Raw genomic sequence first — 21,728 nt, forward strand, 5'->3', positions numbered from 1 at the left:
ATGTCAATAGAATGTGCCTTTGATAAGTACATTTTTATCTATGGACTTGTCAGAAGTCTCTAAGAATGTAGATAAGAATAGTTTCGTGACTGAATGAAGGAGTCAGCAGTTAAAATGCCACACATCCTAGTAATATTGGAAATAAAAGAAATATGTTGTGAGTTCTGGATTATGTTTTGCTATGATAGCAGCAACAAATCTTGTCTTCAGTTACCCTTCTGACTGTTAGAGTACAAAATAAACATCACTTTTTGAAGTGCCTGCGTTGATAAAATGAATTAAAGATATTATTATTATGTATATAAATATATTTTTTCAATGATAAATATGAGTCAGGCCCAATGGAGAGACTCAACAGATGTTAAATAAATGCTTGATGTTATGTATGAACTTTTCCTTGCCATAGCCTTCTCCTTGGGTCTGTATCAGCGCCTCTACCGTATTTCTTTAGGTAATTCTTTTCTACTCTTTTGTGTTCTTGGGCTATTTTGGGGAGACTGTCTTCTTCCAGACCCAGCTCCTAGTGTTCCGGGCCAGACCATGGGTGAGGTGGGGAGGTGCTGCTCATTTCTGTGATGCGTTCATTGCCTTTCTGTTCCCTTCTAGACATATTACAGATGCCACTCTCGCCATCCTGAAGGGGGAGACCATTCCACTGGACGTCCTGCAGATCAAGGTGAAGTCTCTTTAGATTTTGAAAAAAAATTATCACAGCAATGCACATGTGTTAAACGTAGCCATTTAAATGCAATTTTATTAGACACACTGTCCTTTTTCCCTTCCTAGCTCAAGTGTTTGTCCCTAGAGAAGAAAGTTTACCTGTTAGTTCTATTTCTAATCAATAATGAATATGCTTAAGATCCTACTTTTTAAAAAATTTGTGCTAAGGGCTGGGCTCGTAGCTCATTAGTAGAGAGCTTGCCCAGCATGCATGAAGCCCTGCACTGAATCCCCAGTGCTACCAAAATACAAGTTTGAAAATTGTGATGCAAGATTGTATGTCATAAAATTTACCTTTTCAGCCTTTTAAGTGCGTAGTGCGGTCCTGTTGAATATATGTTGTTCCCTTGTGGTATATGAGTTTTTAAACCTTACCCCAATCTCTTTATTATATGTTAGAATTCCTAGTTAGGTATGGTGGCTCATGTTTCTCACTTTCGCTACTCTGAAGGCTGAGGCAGGAAGATCTCAAATTGAGGCCAGCTGGGCATTTTTTGTGTGAGACCTTATCTCAGAATAAAACAAGGGCTGGGACTATAGCTTTATTCTGTTATATCTCTTTCTAAAGTAGAAGAATCTTATTGGTTACCTTTGGGCCACAGATAATCACAAACCATTCCTCTCCCCCTGTGGTTGTTTTAAGAGCTCATAAAGTACTGAGGACAGTGACCGATTTTATCTTATCTGTGTATAGCATGGCTGCCTCTTTCTCTATATCCTACCAAGGGTGAACCTTTCTCACGTCCCATCTCTCTTCATAATTCAGGTCATGTGATGATCTGTGTGTCAGCTCTCTGACTGGCTTAATAAAAGATAGGATTTTGTACATTGTAGTCTTCTTATTTTAGTGTGGGAATAAGGTGGGTTTTTTTTTGTTTTTTTGTAGCTTTCCTACATCATAAGTGAGAACAAAACTTCACATTTCTGTTTGGATTATCTAATGTTTTCTTATTGATCTGCAGAGGAATTCATGAGTTGTTTTAGAAATACGTGTCCTGGCTGTGCCAACTGAAAGGGCTCAGAGGCGATGATGTTTCATTGAGCATAGCCGAAATCCAGATTTTGGTCTTTTAATGCTATATTCTCTCCTTACAGATAGCCAGGACTCTGTGAAGGGGTGATTTTCATAGGCACAGGAAGAATAAGGCAAAGACATTCTCAAAAATTGATGCTGGATCAGGGATTGCATAAGTGGCATAAGACTTATGAGCCTGCAGTTGTGAGTTTGATCCCCGGGACCAAAAAAGAAAAGAAATGCAACAGCTATACAGGCTTTTAGCTCAGCGGCGTAAATGCCTGTTTGGCAAACGCAAAGTCGTGAGTTTGATCCTCGGAAACCCCCCCGCCCCCAAAAAGAAAATTGATGCTAACTTCACAAAAAGACATAAGAGCCAGGGCAGTTGGGGGGGGGGCAGTTTAAATATCAAAAAAGAATAGTAATATGTTAAGAAGTGAAAAATACCCAGTTCCACAGTGATGCTACAAAAGAGTAGTTAGCTAATAGCTGCAGTTGGAGGGATAGGCTAGAACTAGTCCCATTTGTGATCACTATGTTGATGATTTAGTCAGGATCATCAATTGATACAAAAGCCACTGGACAAAAAGCTGTTAGGAAACATGTATCCAAACAATCTCACAATTATTTAAGTTTTCCCACCTTTAGAGTGGAGAAGTGTCTCACATGCCACTTTTCTCAAATTATCAAGCTTGGTCTGCCCTTAATGGAACGAGCTAAATTGTTCACCTTCTGAGATAATGGGCTGAGGCAGACGCAACGTCAAAGTGTTACTTTCATCCTCAAATGCTTAACTAATCTGAACCTAATAATAAAAAAATTCAGACATCCAAATCATGGGATATTCAAACAACATTTTGACCAAGCTTCTTTTAAAAATGTCAATATTATGAAATCCAAAAGAAGATAGAAAGTCTGTTTAATAATAAGTGAAACTAAGAAATAAAACTAAATATAAGATCCTGGATTGGAAATATGAAAAAGCAAGCAGTCATAGCAGTCATAATTATTAGAACAATTAGAAATGTTTTAATTTGGATTATATATTAGAGATTATATATTGATGTTCAGTTTCTTTTTTCTCCCTGTACTGGCCTTGAATCCAGGAGTAGTCTACTATTGAGCTATATTCCCAGCCCCTTACCCACCTTTTTTTGGTCTTTTTGAGACAGACTTTCACTATGCAGTTCAACTGGCCTTGAGCTCACTGTGTAGCCCAACCTGACTTCAAACTCAGTGATCCTCCTGCCTCAGCCTCTAAGTGCTGGGTGGTGTGCACCACCATGCCAGCTCCTGCCCCTTAAAAGACTTTTTTTTTTCTTTTTGCATTATGAGTTTTTCATGTTGGTGTTGAGCTTGCAATCCTCCTGTCTCAGCCTCCCAAGTAGCTCGGATTGCAGCATGTATCACTGTGCCTGTCCTGATGTTAGCTATTTTGAGAGTGTGATTGGTATTATGGTTATGTCTGTTTGTCCTTGTTCTTGGGAGATGCATGCTGAAACACTTGGAGGTAAAGCTTGCAGCTTCCTTGTGAATTGAACTACGCTGTAGGACAAGACTAATGGGGAAGGTGTTAGCAGCATATTAAAGGTGTTTGTGGTACTATTTAAACTTTTGTTTTGACATTTTCCAAAATAAAAATTGGGATTGAGAGCAGAAGAGGGGAGTTGCAGTAGATATTTTGAATACTTGGCCAGAACCCTCTCCTTAAAATAAAAAAAGGGGACAAATTCCTGAGAAGACAGAGCTGTGAAATTAAATCACCTTTTATGTACTCTACTGAGACTTAGCTTTAAAATGTACCAGCTACATTCAGAATAAATGTTTTCTATTTATTCCTTTCTAATATTTGCATAACAAGTGTCTGTACTGTGCTTCTTGACAGATTTAAAAAACCCTACACTTCTGTCTCCCGAGGTTGCTATTAGTTGTACTGTTGAGCTTCCCTAACAGAAAGTCTAAAATCTGGCTATGACCCAGAGTTTCAGATTTAAGAAGATTTTGGATTTTTGGGGTAAAGATACTGAACAGTAAAGTCTATGCAGATATTCCAAAATTCAAAAAACTCCAAAATTTGCAACACTTCTAGTTCCAAACATTTCACATACGGGATTCTCACACTTATTAGAGTTTGCTGTGTGAAAATTGGGGAATGAACCTGTGAGTTTGTAGTCTATTTTCCTTTTATTGTTCTTTCTTTTCATGCTGACGTCTAAACTCTTCACCACAATCTCATTGCATTTGTTGAAAGCAATTAAATCATCATTGATGTTTCAACATACAGATTGTTCTCACAAAATAGAAGGGCTACGCTGAAAAAAATTCTACCCGAGCAAATATATTATGGATTATTATGTATAATGTTATTTTAAAATATTTTTTATGATTAAAGAAGGTGAGTCACGATATATCTCTTAATAACTAAGTGATTTGCTGTTTGTTTTGTATGCGATGGAAGTAATTCATTCTAGCAACCCGAATTTAACTGGAAATTCTTGCTGTGCTTGTATTTAACATCTCACGGTGGGGCTGTTATTTGTAAGTCTCGCTGCTAGGTGGCTTGCACCACTGGTGGTACATGTATGTCTGTCCCACTGGGGAAGCTTTTTATGAATTTTATTAGTCTTATTAGTTAAAAAGACTAATAAAATCACAAATGTTTGTCCTGCCCAATGGGGCAGTCATGCATGTACCAACAGTGGTTTGAGCTGGTGAGAATGGGTTAAATGTCTCATGTCTCTTCTTTTTCTTTTAAATACATTGATTTTGTGAATTGATGAATCCAGTGTCAGATTTACCACAGATTTTATATATTTACGACACAGCTCAGGAAGCAGAAAAGTTTTAAATCAATTCCTAGAAGATGTGGTGCAGCAACCTTTACTCTGGTTTCTGAGGAACCCAGCTTAGTGGAATAGGTTTTCACCTTTCTTCTTGTTTCTGGAGATTGCTATCACCATATGGAGAAACACTTTAGGACGAAGCCTGATACTGAATTCTTCTTATAGAGATTAGCTCAAACCTCAACATACAGTGAATGGTTTCCCAAAGGTAAAAAAGTTTTTGGAGACTATGATAATGCCTTATATTTCACTTTTATATGTTGTGTGTGTGTGTGTGTGTGTGTGTGTGTGTGTGTGTGTTCACATCTCATTTGAATGCCCTCCGTGGTGAAGAAGTCAGATGTGTATGTACTATATCTTCTTGACAGATTTAAAAAAGCTGCTAATCATGTGCCTTGCTGTGCTGGAGGCAGAACTAGTGTCTGGGTTTGTCTCATGGTCAGTTGCTTCCTCCACCCCACTTTTTTGGAGGTAGTGTTATACCTGCCACTATCGCATGGTTTTTAAAGAGCATTTTTCCCCTAATATTTACATTTGTGATGCTCAATACTTAACTTTTAAGAAAGTACTGGAAAGATTGTGGAGTTGTTTATAGTTCTTTTGCTTTTTCTTTTTTAATCAGGTTCAACTCAGAACCAAATAGGGGCCATGGTGAGGAACTAGAATGTTTCCTTCTCTGTCTTTCCTGACTACTTGGGTTCTTTATTTCTTTTCCTATCTGGGCTCTGAACATTCTAGGGATGCTTGGGACTTCAGAACTCCTCCATCCCATTTCTTTTCTCTTAGTCTAGGATTCCTAGAATTCCTAGATTAGGCATAGAACTAATTGACAGGAGTTGTTTTTCTCTCCGTATCCCTTAGGCTTGTATTCCAGCCGCTTCTCTCAGTTATTTTCTGCCACAGGCTGGCTGCTTTCTCAGGGATTTGCTCTTTTGATGGGAAGGGAGCTGTGACTTGGATCGCACATACTACTTCTGTGGATCTGGTTGTGGGCCTGTCTGTTTTGTTTTTGTTTACTGACCCATATACCTCCTACTCTACCTGCCCAGGTCTTTCACAGTCAGAGGCACAGTAGTGCTACGTCTGTTGGCTGCTTCTTTCCATGTGTCTAGTTCTGTTTTTACCATGTTTCCGGTACCTCCACAAGACTGGTCTCCATGACCAACCTTGAGTCCCTTCTGAATCCTGACAGTGCTATGCCCATCTGGTTCTTGATTAGGTTTTTCAAGAGCTTTCATATACACCCCTACTGTCCAGAGCCATTCCCACTCCTTTCTAGGACACACTGCCCAAATGAGTGGAACCTGGGGGTTAAAAGGCTTTCCTGCTGATGCTAAAGGAATGTGCCTGTGACTCTTGCCCCCAAATGTCAGGGTACCAGTGTGCAAGTCCTGAGTACGTGCTCCCTTAGCACTTGTGTGCAGCATGTGCTAGGCATCAGAACAGCAATTCCCTTGGTGTATCATCATGTGGGAAAGCCCTCCCAGAGAAGGGATGACGGTTAACAACTCAAGGAAACTGTGTTTCCCCTTTTGTCAATCTGTTTATGTGCACTGACACACTAATGAAGAGCTGCAGGGTGACAGAACTTTCTGCAGACCAGCTAACCTAGGTGTCTCCCAGTGTATCTCACCATGGAGACTTCTGTCATTGTCGTCACTGTCAGCATGTGAAATGATGCTTATTAGCAACTCGGGCAGAGTGGGAAATGCTGCTGAAAATGCGGCAGGCTTTGTGCTGCTTCCCTCCCCTGGGCCACCATATTCTCTCCTGTTCTTTTTCTCCAGCCTTTTCCCGACTTCTCCCAATTTAGGTTCTTTATTCTTTATGTCTGTCTGTCTGTGTGACTGGCTGGATGGCTGGCTGTTTTTGCGGTATTGGGAATTGAACTCAGTGCTTTTACACTGAGTGGTAGCCCCAGTCCTTTCTAGTTTTTGATGTAGGGTCTCACCAATTTGTACAGTTACTAAGGTCGAACTTGAATTTGCAGGCTTCCTTCCTCGGGCTCCCACAGGCAGATATTATACCTTTATTTTTTAAATATTAAAATGTTAAAAGATACCAAGTTGCAGTTAGAGAGGAGAAATAAGCTTTTGATATCAAATTGCACACCAGAGTGATTAATAATAAAATACTGTTTGTTTCAGCCTAAGAGACTAAACTTTAAAGTCTTGCCATGAAAGGAAAAGTGAAGTGATATGTTAATTAGCTTGATTTTGTTATTTGTCAGCTTAAAAAATACGAACACATAAACTTTCGTTTAGAATTTGGCTTGTTTTCCATGACTGTCCTACTTTGATCCTCCACCCATTGTGCCATTACACCCTTGTATTTTCCAGTTACTCTTAATAGCTCCCTGATACTTGAAATGTCTGTGTCTAACACTCCCTGTACTCTGAGATTCTTGAAGATTTATTTTTATTATTTTTGGTACAAGGTCTCACTATGTAGTTTAGGCTGACCTTGAATTGTTTATATAGCCCAGGCTGGCCTTGAACTCATAGTGTCCTCCTACCTCAGCCTTTCAAGTGCTGGGATTACAAGTGTGCACCACAACCCCAGGGCTTGAAGATATTTTTATTCCCAGTCCCTGATATGTACTACATATTTGTTAATGCTGTCCCATGGAAACAAATGAATAGAGGGTTAGTTTAATTCAAGTTAGAAGCCTGGTGTATAAAACTTTACCACATAGTTAAACAACCTTAGTAGTTTTGTTAAATCGAATATAAAGTGAACTTTATGTAGACAGTGTTTAGATTCAATATTTTATTCAATTCGTACTGGCAGAATTAAGAGGAGCATTGGCAAACCTAGTGAAAGCTGGGTAGCTGTGAAGTCACGTTGGATCTCTGGGGGAAGAGCTTGTGCACATATGGGCTGAGTGAAGAATGTGGGCATTCTGAGGTAGGGAAGGTGGTGTCCTGTTCTCCACGTGTCACTCAGTCGCTGACACAGTGCTTGGTGCAGAGCAGAGGTTCAGGATATTTAGGTCACAGGAATGAAAGCACATTTGTCTTCAGAAACTTGAGTGGTAAGTGTTGTGGAATCTTAGTGAGAGAAGATAGTTTTGACCCCTGTAAGTTCTTTACAAGGTTATTTTATCACAGAGTTTTATGACTATGAATGATAATTTCCATGTTTTAAATTTATTTGTAGTAAGTTCTCCTTACTGGGTGTTGCCGCTCACTGTGTTGACAGGTGAGGATACAGAAGTGATAATTTGAGACACTTGAAGGAAATCACATGGAGCAGTCTGAGTACTAAACCAGTGTACAATTAAAAATTACTTGTCTAAGATCACTTCAGTATTACGTGATGATTCGTGCTTCAAAACTGTTTAACAATTCTGTGTTACTGTGCTGTTTTATAAATCATTAGTGATCAGCATGTAACATTCCTAAGAAACAATGTGATCTTTAAATGATCACATACACTTTGATAAAACCATCACTTACTATCTAGAAATGTTGGAGTCATCCTTGCTTCTCCACAGTCATATGGGCAAGAAACCTATAATTCCATCTGTAAAATGTATGCTGAATCCAGCACGTCTTCTCGTTCCTGCCCCAGGCCAGGTCCCCTCCATCTTGTGTCTGGGCTGCTATAGAGTTCTCTAACTGCATCCTTTCCTTCTGCCCTTGGCTCCCTGTGGTCTGTATCCAACACCTGGCACGGCCACAAGGTAGGAACGTCACTCTTTGTGCAAAGCCCTTCAGTAGCTTCTTGCTGAACAAACCAAAGTTATTCAAGAGTCTTCAAGGCCACATGCAGCCTGGTCCTTGTTATTTCTTTGTCATTATCTGAATTACTCACAGATGTCAGGTCTCAGTGATTCTGTTTATTTATTTTTATTTACAGAAAGACTAAACAAAACAGTAAACAGGTTGATATAATACATACTTTCAAAGAAAAAAATAAACACTAATAAATCACTAGTTGATGTTCACATATTGTCCTCTTACAAATAATTGTTCAAGATATAAAAGTGGAACAGATAAGTGGGAATTCAAATAGCGAGATTGCAAATAGTTCTATTCAACTATTCAACAAAAACTTAGTAATATGGTTATCAACCGTATACACTTAAACATACATGCTGTTATCCATATCTTCATTTTTGTTGAGATTAAACAAACCAAGCAGACTAAAATCACTCTGGACAAAGAATAATAGTATTGCTGGATTTCACATCATGATACTCCAGGATCAGCACTGGGTACTGTGATGTCTTTTTTTCCTTCAAAGTATTTTTTTTTTTGTCATGTGTCATAAGATCAGTTCTCGTAAACTGTTTATAGGTTCTACACATGCATGAGTCTTAACATGTATTTCTGTCCTTTCTATATTAGAGGAGGGAACAAAACAAAGTAGGACAGAACAAACATATTCCTATAGATACATAAAATGAAAAAGACATATAAAACTGCTGTACAAGGGTTCTACCATGGTTACTGTGTTGTTTCTCTTGTTATCTTTAATAGAATTGGCTATATCATCAGATATAGTCTAATTGAATATATTAGTACATAACAGTATTGATAGAAACACAACTTTGTAGGTAGTGTAAAACTACAAAAAAAGGTAGTAATCAAATCAGAATAGGTATTGTAGTGAATCTTGTCATTTTCAGTATACTTGTGTATACTCTCAGACTTAATACAATCAATTATAACAGTTTTGAATAAAATCTGTCGATAACAAACAGCAATCAAACAAATCAGATTTAACTAAGATCAGTCATGATAAAACAGTATGAGTCATACAGGACTCCAGATTAAGTTAATAGCAAATTAAAGATGATTACTGTGCTAAATCCTGATATTTTTGGGATAGCTGTCTGTGCCCTCAGATCTAGTGCTTGTAGACAATAGGTGGGAAAGACAGGCTTTAATAGGTAAAGGAATGCGACTAGAGATCAAATCAAGGAGGGAGAAGCTTCGGAACCACTTAGGTAAATAGCAGGTTGCCCCCCCCCCCCATTTAAATCTGAGGGTGTTGGTGAGACCCAAAAATGCACAGTATTTCCTGGGGGAGTGAAAGGGGGAGGAATCTAAAAAAGACAGCAGAAAATATTGTTAATACTATATCAGAAATTAAAACCCTTATTACTCGCACCACGCTGCTTAGATAGAACTTATTCAGTCATTCTGTTTAAATGTCACTGTGGTCAACAAGATCTTCCCTCCCTCTGTTAATTCGCAGTCACCTCTCCCCTCAACATCTTTGAAATACAGTGGTACCTCTGTTAACACTGAGTTTGTTCGAGATTTTGGAAAAGATGGCCACGTTTGTGTTTGTGTAAGAAAGATGGCTGTAGTCGTGTTTGTCATCTGATGCAGTTTGCAAACAAAAGCATTGGTGAACCGAGATACTGCTATATCTGTTTGTTTTTATCATTCTCCTCTTTTTCTGCTATTTCTAGCTTCTCTACTGTTGACTCATAGAAACAGGTTAAAGAGCTTTTTTCTTGACAGGAGCTATTGCAGCTCCTTGGTTGCTGATGCCTTAGTGCTGTCTTAGGGGTTCAGGTGTGTGTTTTTTTGATGCTGGAGCTCTCGGGGAGCTCCACGTCTTTCAGCTCCAGTCTCCAGCCTTGGAACCCTCCGAATCTCTCCCTCCTGGGGAACTGTTGCCCTGGGACAGTCTTAGATGAGCTGTGTCAAGATGGTTCATGCTTTGCTGTCTTCCACACTTTCCAGTTGGCCCCCGGAGAATAATATGCCCTTGCGTGCCATACAGCGGGTTGTCTCAGCCACACCGCTTTGCCTGCCATCTCTCCTAGTTCTCTCTTCACTTGCTGAAATAGAAGAGCAGAAAACAAATGTGCTGCATTAGTAGATGCACAACAAAGGGCATCTTTAAAAGACTTCAGTGTCTTTTCCTGTGAGCTTCTTGTATTTGTGTGTGAACCCCCAGGAATTCCTTGTTTGATTTTGGTGCCAGAGGAAGGGAATTGAAAATGGTTTTCAGGAAGCCTCCCTCCTTCAAAGGGAAGACATAGCATCCTTTCTCTGGGCCAGCAACTTCCAACTTCAAGGATTCTCCCTCTGGTCCCAATGTTTGCTTATACTGGTCCTGGTGGGATGATGCTGTGGGGGAAGCCAGTGAGGTTTGTTTTTTCCTTTCTGCCTCCTTTCATCCCTCCCTTCTTTCCTTTTTGTTTTTCAGTACTAGAATTGAACTTAGGGCCTTTGCACTGAGTTATATCCCCAGCTCTTTTTTACTTTATATTTTGAGACAAGATCTCCTTAACTTGCCGTGGGATGGCTCAAATTTGCGATCTTCCTCAGCCTCCCAGAGTCCGGGGATTGTAGGCATGCACCACCATGCCAGCAGCAGCTCTCTTTACAGTGTAGTGGCACTCAATAGTTTTTAGCCCTTGGATTTCAGCTGCTATTCTGAGGTACAAAAAAATATTCATCCAGAATGTGGGTACATACAACATTTGTACTTCAAGAAAGGTTCATTTTAGAGTATAAGCTCTTAGGAATATTGACTTTCTTGGATAGTTATTCTAAGTGTTGCATAATTCAGAATGCAATATTTGGCCATAAAACAGTGGGCCAAATCCAAGTTGGTGTTTACTATGATTTGTTGTAACATATTTGTCTGTGTTTTTAGATATCCAAGTAGTATATTCTAGAGCCTCGGGATTCTTATCTTACCTGAGAGCTCTTGGCTCTCTGAGGGGAAAGCAGGCTTCTCTTCCCCTTGTCTGAGTGTGTGATAGAGAAGGCCTTCTGACTGACCTGACTCCTGATTGTCCCAAGGGCCAGAATAGTTCTTGATTTACAGTCGAAAGTATGATTTGTTTCCCTTGCCAGTAAAGTCATGAAACCTGATATATACTTTAATTTTATAGTATGGCTTATTCACATACTGTCACTGAGCACATATGGGTTAATTTCTTTAATGTTGGAAAATATTTTTTAGAATTTTGTTTCCGTGAGAAGTAGGCCATAAACGCTTGCTTGTTGCTTACCTGCACAGGGTTCCGAGTTATTGTACTCATGAATCCCCACTGACTGTGCTTGACTTCCAGGGTGAAAAGGAGCAGCCCGTGTTTGCCATGACTGGCCTTCGATGGGGATCCTTCAGAGATGCGGGCGTCAAAGTTAGCAAGTAAAGGATTCTTATATTGATGTGTGGTCATTTTTAAAACTTATTCTGACCCTGCCTTAGAGAGTTTAATATACAAATACAAACTTAGGTAACTTGGAGATTGAATCAGGAGTAATGGCATAGGACCAATCAGGTAGAGGCTTCTCTCCCAAATGTAGAAAGATTGGGGAAGCTCTGCTTCCTTGCCCCAGTTTGGTGAGAGCTAAAGAGAAGGGCACTTGTCTTTTAGACCTACTATTTGGGTGTAACTTAGGCTCATGCTAGACTGAAGGGCTGCTGGACTGCCTGTCATCTGGTGGTGTGCATACCTGGGTACCAAGCGGAAGACACGCCTGGGCTTCAGCCTTACAGAGCTCTTACTGTCCCAGTTGGAAGACTTTCCTGAGAGCTGTTTTTTGAAGGCTTGCAGATTGAGTGACTGCAGGCTGCCTCTTATAGAGAAGGAAGAAAGGTGGATGCCTGGCTGTGCTGTGAGATGAAAGAACAGGCCTGTATGGGGGCTGATTAGAGGGCCATTGTTAGCTTGCATGGGAATAGACTTATTTTTGGATAATCCATTGTATAAAATGAAACTCTTGGCTTGGAAAGAGGGTGTGTGGGGCTCCACTGATGTGGAGAGGTGGTGCAGAGAAAGGCTTCCTGAGGCCGAGCTGGAGGCACTACATGGGCTTTACTTCATTCCTGGCGAGTGGTAGTTTTTCTTTGCTCTCCCAACGCCTGGAGCATATAATTTTAGTAGAGTTTATCTGAATTCCGATTGCCCTCACACACAGCTCTCTCATCAAGAAGCTCCTCTTGTACTTTTAGGCCAGCCTGCTGCCCTGACTTTCCAGAAATTTCTTGAACTTGTTTCACCTTATTATTCCTGCTAATGAACTTCCTGACAGTGGAATGTCAAAAGAGAGATACTACTGCATTATGTTCCACACTGCAGTCTTCAGTATTTCACATCCTGTCATTTGCAAGTTTGCCATGATTATATTGAGTCCAAAAATTACCTTGTGTTTGATCTGTAGTCTCATTCCAGAAGCATACCAAGAGGAGCTGCTTCGCTTTCCCTGAAAAAATACCAAGTTGCTTTCCGAAGTGTGTTTGTCAACAATTAAGTACAAGCACAGAAATGTCTCACACTTACCTCATATTTTGGTTGATTTCTGAACAATGGATTTGAGAATCTTATGGTTGTTCCATAAACCTTGGCTAGCAAGTTAAGACTACTGAGTCACTTTTTTGTGTGAAATAAGAAATAAGGGCTACAAGAAATCATTTTGTAGGGGGCTGGGGATTTAGCTCAGCGGCATAAGCACCTGCCTTGCAAGCAGGCAGTCGTGAGTTCGATCTCTGGTACTGATAAAAAGAGAAAAAGAAAAAAAAAATGTAAAAAAAAAACCACAAAAGAAATCATTTTGTAGTTGGCCATAAGGAAACTATAAGCGTAGTGTCAAAATTTGCTATTGGCAGGAGTGACAGAAAATGCTGACCACTTTGGAATAAACTGCCTAAAAAAAAAGAAAGAAAGAAACTTTTTCTACTTGGCAAACTGGAAAGTATAAGCATACACACACAGCATCACAGTATTAATCTGAATGATAATTTAGAATGGTTCTGCATTGCCGTTGGGTTTTATCTAAACTTTTTATTCTATTGTTCCAGGCACAACTTACTGTGTCATCATCCTTAATTATGTGGTCATGTATCTTATTTTGAAGCTATTCCTCATTTTCCTGCCTGTTATTCTCGCTGTTTCCCATACCTTTGCACTTCTTCTCACCTAAAATGACTTCCTTCCGTCTTTCATCTAGCCCAGCCTATGCCCAGCCCTTTTGAGTTCCGTGCCCTTCCTGTCTTACTGTGCCAATCATTTTACAAGCATGGCTGCCACAGTGATTTTAACCATTAATGGCATTTTCTTCCTTCTTTATTGCCCTTACCAATAAATAGTGGTCAGTTTCTATCATGACATATATAGTCACTTATTTTCTATTACTTCAGAGAGGACTTATTTCCTCAAATCATAAAAGCTCACAGAGACTGAAATTATATGCTCTATATTTCTTCCTCCATATATATGGTAGGAATTAAAGAAATATATATCAATCAAAATCAATGAGTAGTAGTTAAGATGGAGTGGTTGGTAATAGAGGTGGTTTTTAAGAGGAATCTATTCTCTGCCTCACCAGTAGTTTTTGTGTTTAACAATAACAGTCCATCCTCCTTGTGCTTGGATTTGATGCTTGCCAGTTGAAAGCTGCATAACCTGACACACGTGAGAGAAAGTATGCTGGTTTGCATGTTAGTTATATATGCATTTGCGAGAGAATGTGGAGGACAGGATTCAGTTGTGTGGCTTCTAACACATCAGACTGCATGGCATCTGCATCTCAGTGTGGCCTCGTCCTCCTTCCCTCGTGGCTCTTTCAACTGAGTGTGAACTCTCTTCTGCATTGAAAGTCTCTGTTGCACTTGAGTAGGGACTCAGGGAGACTGGCTCTACATCTCTGGTGAACTGCAAGAATCTTTCTACTTTCTAATTCTATACTGTTGGACATGGCATTGAAATGCAGATTGAAAATGTACTATAATACAGTAGTACTCATTTATTTTAAGCTACAATCCCCAAGCCTCTGGAGCAGCAGTCATAATGCAGGTGTAATTCTATGTAATATATTTTAGTCATAAATAGTATCTATCACATTGATAGCTCTTTTGATACTTTAATCAGATTTTTATCTTGGTCTTTCTCAGGTACTGGTATCTTGGGCCTCTCAAAACCAAAGCAGCCCACTTTTTCAGCACTCTTCAGGTAAATGCAATTTATAATGCAGAATTTATCCTATGTTAGTCATTTTTGTATGATAGATTTGTAATACTTTTTAATTTCTCACTGCAGATGCATGCAACTTGCTTCAACACTGAAATGGACTGCATTTCATTGTGTACAATTTCTGAAAACATTTTTTATTTTGCTAAAATTATTTAAGGGAATAATTTTATTGGAGTAGTGAATACATTTAGTAAAATAGAGTAGCTCTATATTTATGTGGTAGAGTACCAGAGACTAAACTGTTTTCACAATTTATTCATCAGGCAGTTACCTACTGATCAAGGTCTGGGATACAAAACCAAATAACAGTTTTCTGTCCTCAAAAGCATTCATGGCCTGGTGAAAAGTACAAGGAAGCAGCTGTTTGTTGGCTACTTAAATCCAGCTAAGGGTCCAAAAGTCTTCCCAGGGAAGGTGACACTGAGGCTAAATTTAGAAATACAGAGGATTAGAGAAAAAGCATTTGGGGTTGAAAGACAAGTCTTGTGACGTCACGGTGCTGGGCCATGGTTATTAGTTACAGTTGACAAAATATAGTGGCAGGAAACGAAGCTAGAGGCTGAGGTTTGGGGGGGTTTTGATGTATGCTCTGACTTTGATCGTTAAGGCAGTGGGGGTTTTTGAGCTATAAGCAGAAACATAGTGAGCAGATGTACATTTTTGAAAAATCATTTGACAGCATTGTGGACAAAAGATTGTGCATAGACAGCTAAAGGAAAGAGTAACAGAGAATTGGTACAGCAGTCCAGGGGCAGGGATGGGGCTAAGTGAGCAGGTTAGACCGGGGCAGTAGCAGTGAGCATTGACAATGGGAGGTCAGTCAAAGAGCTATTGAGGTTACTGCCTTCAAGGCTGGAAGGTTTCTGGTTTGAGGAACTAGAGTGTGGCACCTTAGTTTTCAATAAATGTTCATAATATCAGAATAAGATCAAGTTAGTGGGGCCTGGGGATTTAGCTCAGCAGCACAAACACCTGCCTAGCATGTGCAAGGTTGTGAGTTCGATCCCCAGTACCCCCCCCCCCAAAAAAAAAGAAAAAAAAAAAAGAAAAAAGAAAAAAATCCCAAAGATGAAGTTAGTGGAGACTTTTTACTTCAGTACATGGTGAATTTAATATACCTGTGGTGTGCACAAGAAGATACAAGTGTGATGTCGTCAGTCTGGAATCCAGCAGACGAAAGAGATAGATTTAAATGTCATAAGGGTGTAAATAGTGTTGGAAACCAAGTTTGGTGAGGTTACTGTTGAAAGCACACGACAAGAAACAGTATGGAGGAATCTAAACATTTGGAAAGTCAGAAAAGATGGCTGGGGGGCTAAACAGAAACCAATAGAAAAAGAATTTCAAGAAGCACAGCCAGGAGTAGAAATACAGACAGGGCCATCTGCAGGCATTTGGCAGCTGCCCAAAGTTCAGTGACCTCCAGAGTGGTGGTGGTGGTGGGGTGCTGGGGCCACACTGGAGAAAGTTAAGAAATTAATGGAGGTAAAGAAGTGAAGACCACAAGGTTGTTTACTCCTTCCAGAAACTTTACTTTGAGGAGGAGATAGAAATGGCCAAAACTGAAGAGAATATAATTTTTTTTTTAATTGAAGGACCACCCATCACTTTATACCCTAAAGCAAAAGAAAAGAGGTGAAAAGAAAGACAAATGACCGAGCTGGCAAAAATCTGTGAGCAGAAGGGGTATGGGACCCAGAGTCCTGGATTATCCTTGGCAGGGGAAGAGGTACAGTGTGATAGGGGACAAGTAAAGGATAGGACCAAATGAAAGCGAGATTGTGGAGAGTTCAGGGTGTTTGCACCGTCCTACCTGACTTTCTCAGTGAAACAGGCCATCATCCACCGAAATGAGGGAGGTGGCCGGGGTGGGAGTGTCGTGGACAACTTTAAGGTGATGGTAAAGAGGCTTAGAGTTAGCCGTGGCATTGAGGATCCAAGACCCAAGGCTTTGTTGTGACACTCGTGTGTGCTTCTCTATCAAAAGTCCGTGGGTTTTTTTTCCCTTTAGTAATGCTCAGCCCCAGCCAGGGGTACATAGCTCAGTGACTCAGTACCTGCCTGGCAAGTGCAAGGTTGTGAGTTTGATTCCCGATGCCAAAACAAACAAACAACACAACAACAAAAACTCAGGTAGATGTAGGAGTGCAGAAACCTAGTGACAAAATTGATCCGGAATTGAGAGGTTGTTTAGATAATGGGAATTGAACCAAGCACTGAACTACATCCTCAGACCCATCCTTTTTGGTAATTTTTTTAAATGGTGAGATAAGATCTCCCTGAGACTAAATTGCCTAGGCTGAGCTTGAACTTCTTGATCTTCCTGCCTCAATCACCAGATGTCTGGGATCACAAATGTGTGCCACTATGCCTGGCTCCAGATTTGGGGTTCTGAAGGATACATGCTATGAAAGAATAAATAAAGACATAATCACAAGTAAAATCACAAGTAATGGGAAAAACAGTGATTTTTAAGTAACTATTAATTGAGTACTGAGGGAAAATGGAGTGTTAGCAGGAATTCTCCATGTGATTGAGAACTATGTGTAGCTAGGAACTTCCGGGACCAAAAAATAACATTCTTCTCTTCCTCTTCTGAATCTGAACCAAGTTATGAAAACATGCATGAATCAAACAGATGGAGATGAAAATGTCAGCTTTTTAAATGTCAGCAGGAGTGAAGGATACCATCTAGATGTGATTGCAGTCTGATTTTCTAATACTCCAGATTGAATTTATCCACCTAAAAATAGGCCAGTCAGGGCAGAGACCATCACTGTAAGTTAACTGTCAAGAGGAGGCAAGACCATCTTGAGGACAGCTACTGTCCGAGCAGGAGCAAATGAGGGGCTGGCTTCACGTACTGGTCCTCCTGAAGCATTAGAGGGAGAGAAACTAGAATTGTTGCTATTTTTGAATTCACCCCATGAAAATGAAACAACGGGTGCCTAGTTCATGCTGACAGAGGTACTGACAGGATACAAAAGAATAAAGCAGTAGAACCTGGGGTGAAATTAAAGGAAGATGTTAGGTTTTAGGTGGCAGAGTTCTGGGTCATGGTGAAGCCACAGTATCCCATGAAAGTGGTAGCTGTGGTGAATTAGAGGACTGAGAGGTCAGAGTGTGGTTTGGATTATTCCTGTGGACACAGATGCAATTCAGGACTTGGAATGCCAGGAAATAGAGGCCAAAAATTTTTACTGTGAGAACAATGGGCTGGATTTATATAATGAGGCCAGGCTGTGGCTGAACCGGTTTGGCCTCCATGTGGAGCCTGATCCCAGAAGTGAGGTAGGAACTGAGGCAGCTGGAGTGCAACAGCTTCATCTTTGTGTCACTCTCTGGAAACAGATGACTCCACTCTTGTTCAGACTGTTTTTGTCTCGAACAAGCAGGAACAGTGGTTGTCAGTCCACTTTGATCTCCACTGTGCTGGATGTTAGAGCAGCGGGGCAGAAATCACTGAGTCGTGGTTTTCAGGAGAGGCTGAAGAGGAAAAGAAAGCTTGAGAATTCTGCATTCAGAATTAGAATTCCTTCCAATGAGAGTGAGTAGCTTTCTAGCAGGAATAGGTAGAGTACTAACCTTTGCAGAGAAAAACTACCAAGTTAACAGCTATGTGCAAGTGACAAAAACTGTTTTCTCTCCACGTTTAAAGGAGTGGCCTCAGACTCATCAAGCCTCCATCTTGTACACGGGACCTACAGAGAGGCCTCCCAGCAAGCCAGAGGAGACCCCTCCCCGGCCTTCTCTGTACAGGAGAATCCTCCGCAGGCTGGCCTCGTACTGGGCACAGCCGCAGGACGGTGAGCAGTATGCCTGCTGTTTATTGGAAAGCCTGCTTGGAATGCTGCAGCAGCCATGGACTCACTTTTGGGGGCTGGTGCCATTCTGGGATCATTGAATCCAGCCATTCTTTGATCATTGAATACAGCCTGCTGGATGCCACCAGAGCAAAGTCCACACAATGTCTTGTGAGTGGGCATAGTAGCTCCTGCATACCGCCACTGTGTCATTAACATTTATGTAGCTGTCTTTAGCAGTAGTGTTTTGAGTGTAGAGATCCCAGTTTGAGCCTGGTACTTTTCCGCTCTGTATAAGAAGGATGAACAGGATAAAGCTAAGATGGAGTTGGCAGAAGGCTCGGACAGCCATGCTGAGCTGCTGGCAACTGGTCGGTGGTAGGGATTCAATGTCTGGAAGAAGCTGACCTGTGTCTGCTGGCTTCCCACAGCCCACTCCCAGGAGGTGAGCCCAGAGGTTTGGAAAGACGTACAGCTGTCCACCATTGAGCTGTCCATCACCACCCGGAACAACCAGCTTGACCTGACAGTAAGTGTGCTTGCTTCCTGGGAAAATGTGGGTGTCAGAGGAAGGTGATAGAGGCACATGCTCTTCTGCACGGAATTGGTATTCTTACTTTTATTCTGTGGGTACTGAGAGGAGAGGGTCAGGAAAGAGGGCGTTGTGTGCCACTAAGGAGGAACAGTGAGGAGAAGTGCAGGGGCTCTTAGCAAGAGTTCCGCTCAGACGCTTTGGGACAAGAGCGCTTCAGAAATGAGAGGTAGACTATTATCATTTGTCATGGAAATAAAAATACTGTGGAACTTTTCTTTTGTAAATCTTCATTGTTCTGTGATTATATTAAATATGCAGGTTCAGCTCCCCAGGAAACACACATAACCAGTTATCTATACATAGGATTTTATTTGGATTCAAACTATAGACATGCACTGCCCAGTATGGTAGCCACTGGTTACACAGATCTATTTAAGTTTCAGTTAGTTACAATTAAAATAAAAACTCAGTTCTTCAGTTACCCTAGTTACGTTTCCTATGCTTAAGAGCCATATGTAGCTAGTAGCTACCATATTGGAAAGCGCAGATAAAAAACATTTTCATCCATGCAGAAAATTCTGCCAGATAGTGGTGCTTCAGAGAGCGCGTGCGCGCGTGTGCACACACACACACACACACACACACACACACACACATACACCTACCAGTATCTTCAGATAAGGCAGGGGTTGGAAACTGGCCTACCTGTTGTTTCCAGGTGGCCCACAAGTGATAATTTAAGAATTGATTTTTCTGGTATTAAATGGTGAGAAGTTAAAAGAAGAACAATATCTTACGATACATAAGAATTTTATGAAATTCGTGGTTCAGTGTCCATTAATAAAGTTTTATTGGAACACAGTCATGCTCATTCATATAACTTTATCTGTGGTTACTCTGACGCTGCAATAGTGACAGAGACGATGTTGCCTTTACAATGTGGTCATTTTCAGAAAAAATTTTTACTGACCCTGATACAGAGCAAACCTTACCAATTACGTTAACGAGGATGCCAGTAGAAAAGTCATTTGTTAACTGCAGACTGGTTACTAATTCAACTTTTATGTAAATGAAGTCTGTTTATTATCCTACTGATCAGAAAACTAGCACATGGAATGTGATAGGAAGTGTGAATCTAATAATATTTAGAGTATTGGATTATTTTCCAAATACAAAACACATGTTGAAAACATTGGGCAAAGGTAAGTCCTACACCTTCTAAAATACTTCCAGCTAAATTAAACTAATAATTTAGTAATAGAATATAATCTAAGTGATTATCAATATAAATGTGCAAAGAACAAGACCTTTCTAAGTATGAAACCTAAGACAAAATTTATGTTGATACAGTCATTTACTAAAGAAAATATTGTAAATAAACTTTTTGATAACACACTGGGGAAAAGATTAGGATTTCAAGCTCACCTAGAGTAAGGCAGCAAGAAATAACTAATGTTTTTAAGTAAGTAATTGATAAAAATAGAAAATTCACAAAAGAACTAAGATTTCAAAAAATAGATTGTTTGCTCGGCATTTATTACCTGCTCGGCACTATTCTAAGAATTTCACATAGGGTAACTTATATACTACTCAGTAACTGCACTATCAGCTAAGAGTTTCACCTGCATTTTATAGGAGAGGGAACAGAAAGTGTTCGGGGTTAAGGAAATGCAAATTGAAATAGGAACTACTGAATAGTCATAGATTACAAAGCAGATAGCACTCGGTGTTGGCACAGATGGGAGAGGAGCTGGGTAATTATTCTTCATGGGAATGGAAATCATAATGCCTGGTATCTCACTGAGGCCTGGAGGTATATACGAAGTCCCTAAAGTAGAAGTGTGCCCTGTGGTTTATTGTGTGTAGGAATCTGTGTTACAGAAACGATCATGGCAGCCCTTACCTTCTTACCTAATGGAATTGTGAAAACATTGTTGAAAATGAGTATGCAAAGATTAAAAAAAATAGATTCTGTTGCAAAGGAATTTTTTTAAAAAGATAAATTTCTACTATACATTTCGTTTATACGGAGTCTATGTATTTCCAGCATTTTGTTCATGTTCTTTTACCGTGGTTCTGTTCTCTGATGATGGAATAGCAATGCAGGATCATATTGCAGCTTGCGGTCAGTCATATTTGGGATGCAGAGTGCTTTTTATCTTTGGACAAATTATAAAAGTGTGTCATACTGTGCCGCTTATCACATGTAGCAGCACATTCATTTTCTTTTTTTCTGTACTTCTTTGTGAAATTAAAAGCAGATGCAATAAAATATTCAAAGACAATTTAGCTGACATGTAACAGCTCCAAGTGTTTACTTATTGTTAAAGATAGTAACATTCAGAGTATAAAGCTTTGGGAATGTGGAGTATGTGAAAGTTAGGATCTTTTGTACAAATGTTTTCTGTATTTGTAATTGCAAAATTATGAAATAGTTGGACTGATTACATTGGGTACATTTATTTAAATACAGTCTTGTTTATTACTATGGCAATGTGCTTCTCTTTTGTCTTTTGAGGCACGGTTTCCCTTGGCAGTTCAAGTTGGCCTTGAACTCACTTTATAGCTCATGCTGGTCTCAAACTCACAGTGATCCTCCTGTCTCAGTCCCGAGTGTTGGGATTTTGTATATTGTTAAAAACTAGGTCAAAAAATTGTTTGCATCAGTGTTTTTTTTTTTTTTTTCTTTTTTTTTCTTTTTTCTGGTACCGGGGATCGAACTCACAACCGCCTGCTTGCAAGGCAGGTGCTTATGCCGCTGAGCTAAATCCCCAGCCCCCTGCATCAGTGTTTTTGTTTAAAAAGGAAATATTCCCACCTACAGCTGTCACACATTGTCTATGTACATGTGAATGTTTTTTGT

At 40.1% G+C, this 21,728-nt stretch overlaps 1 protein-coding gene across 7 annotated transcripts in view; it reads left to right on the plus strand.

Annotated features, from left to right (window-relative positions):
- Positions 1 to 21,728, plus strand: part of Agk (acylglycerol kinase) — a 90,794-nt gene that overhangs the window by 62,389 nt on the left and 6,677 nt on the right. For all 7 annotated transcript variants that reach the window (XM_023567554.2, XM_063250616.1, XM_063250617.1 and 4 more), the window contains 5 exons: positions 607 to 676; positions 11,624 to 11,703; positions 14,449 to 14,506; positions 18,186 to 18,333; positions 18,762 to 18,859. In XM_023567554.2, coding sequence (XP_023423322.1) covers positions 607 to 676; positions 11,624 to 11,703; positions 14,449 to 14,506; positions 18,186 to 18,333; positions 18,762 to 18,859 — 454 coding nt within the window. The remainder of the gene's footprint in view (positions 1 to 606; positions 677 to 11,623; positions 11,704 to 14,448; positions 14,507 to 18,185; positions 18,334 to 18,761; positions 18,860 to 21,728) is intronic.

Source organism: Cavia porcellus, unplaced genomic scaffold, assembly GCF_034190915.1.
Source record: "Cavia porcellus strain 051 isolate PalLab524CR breed Dunkin Hartley unplaced genomic scaffold, mCavPor4.1 scaffold_6, whole genome shotgun sequence".
In the NCBI taxonomy this organism is placed as follows: Eukaryota; Metazoa; Chordata; class Mammalia; order Rodentia; family Caviidae; genus Cavia; species Cavia porcellus.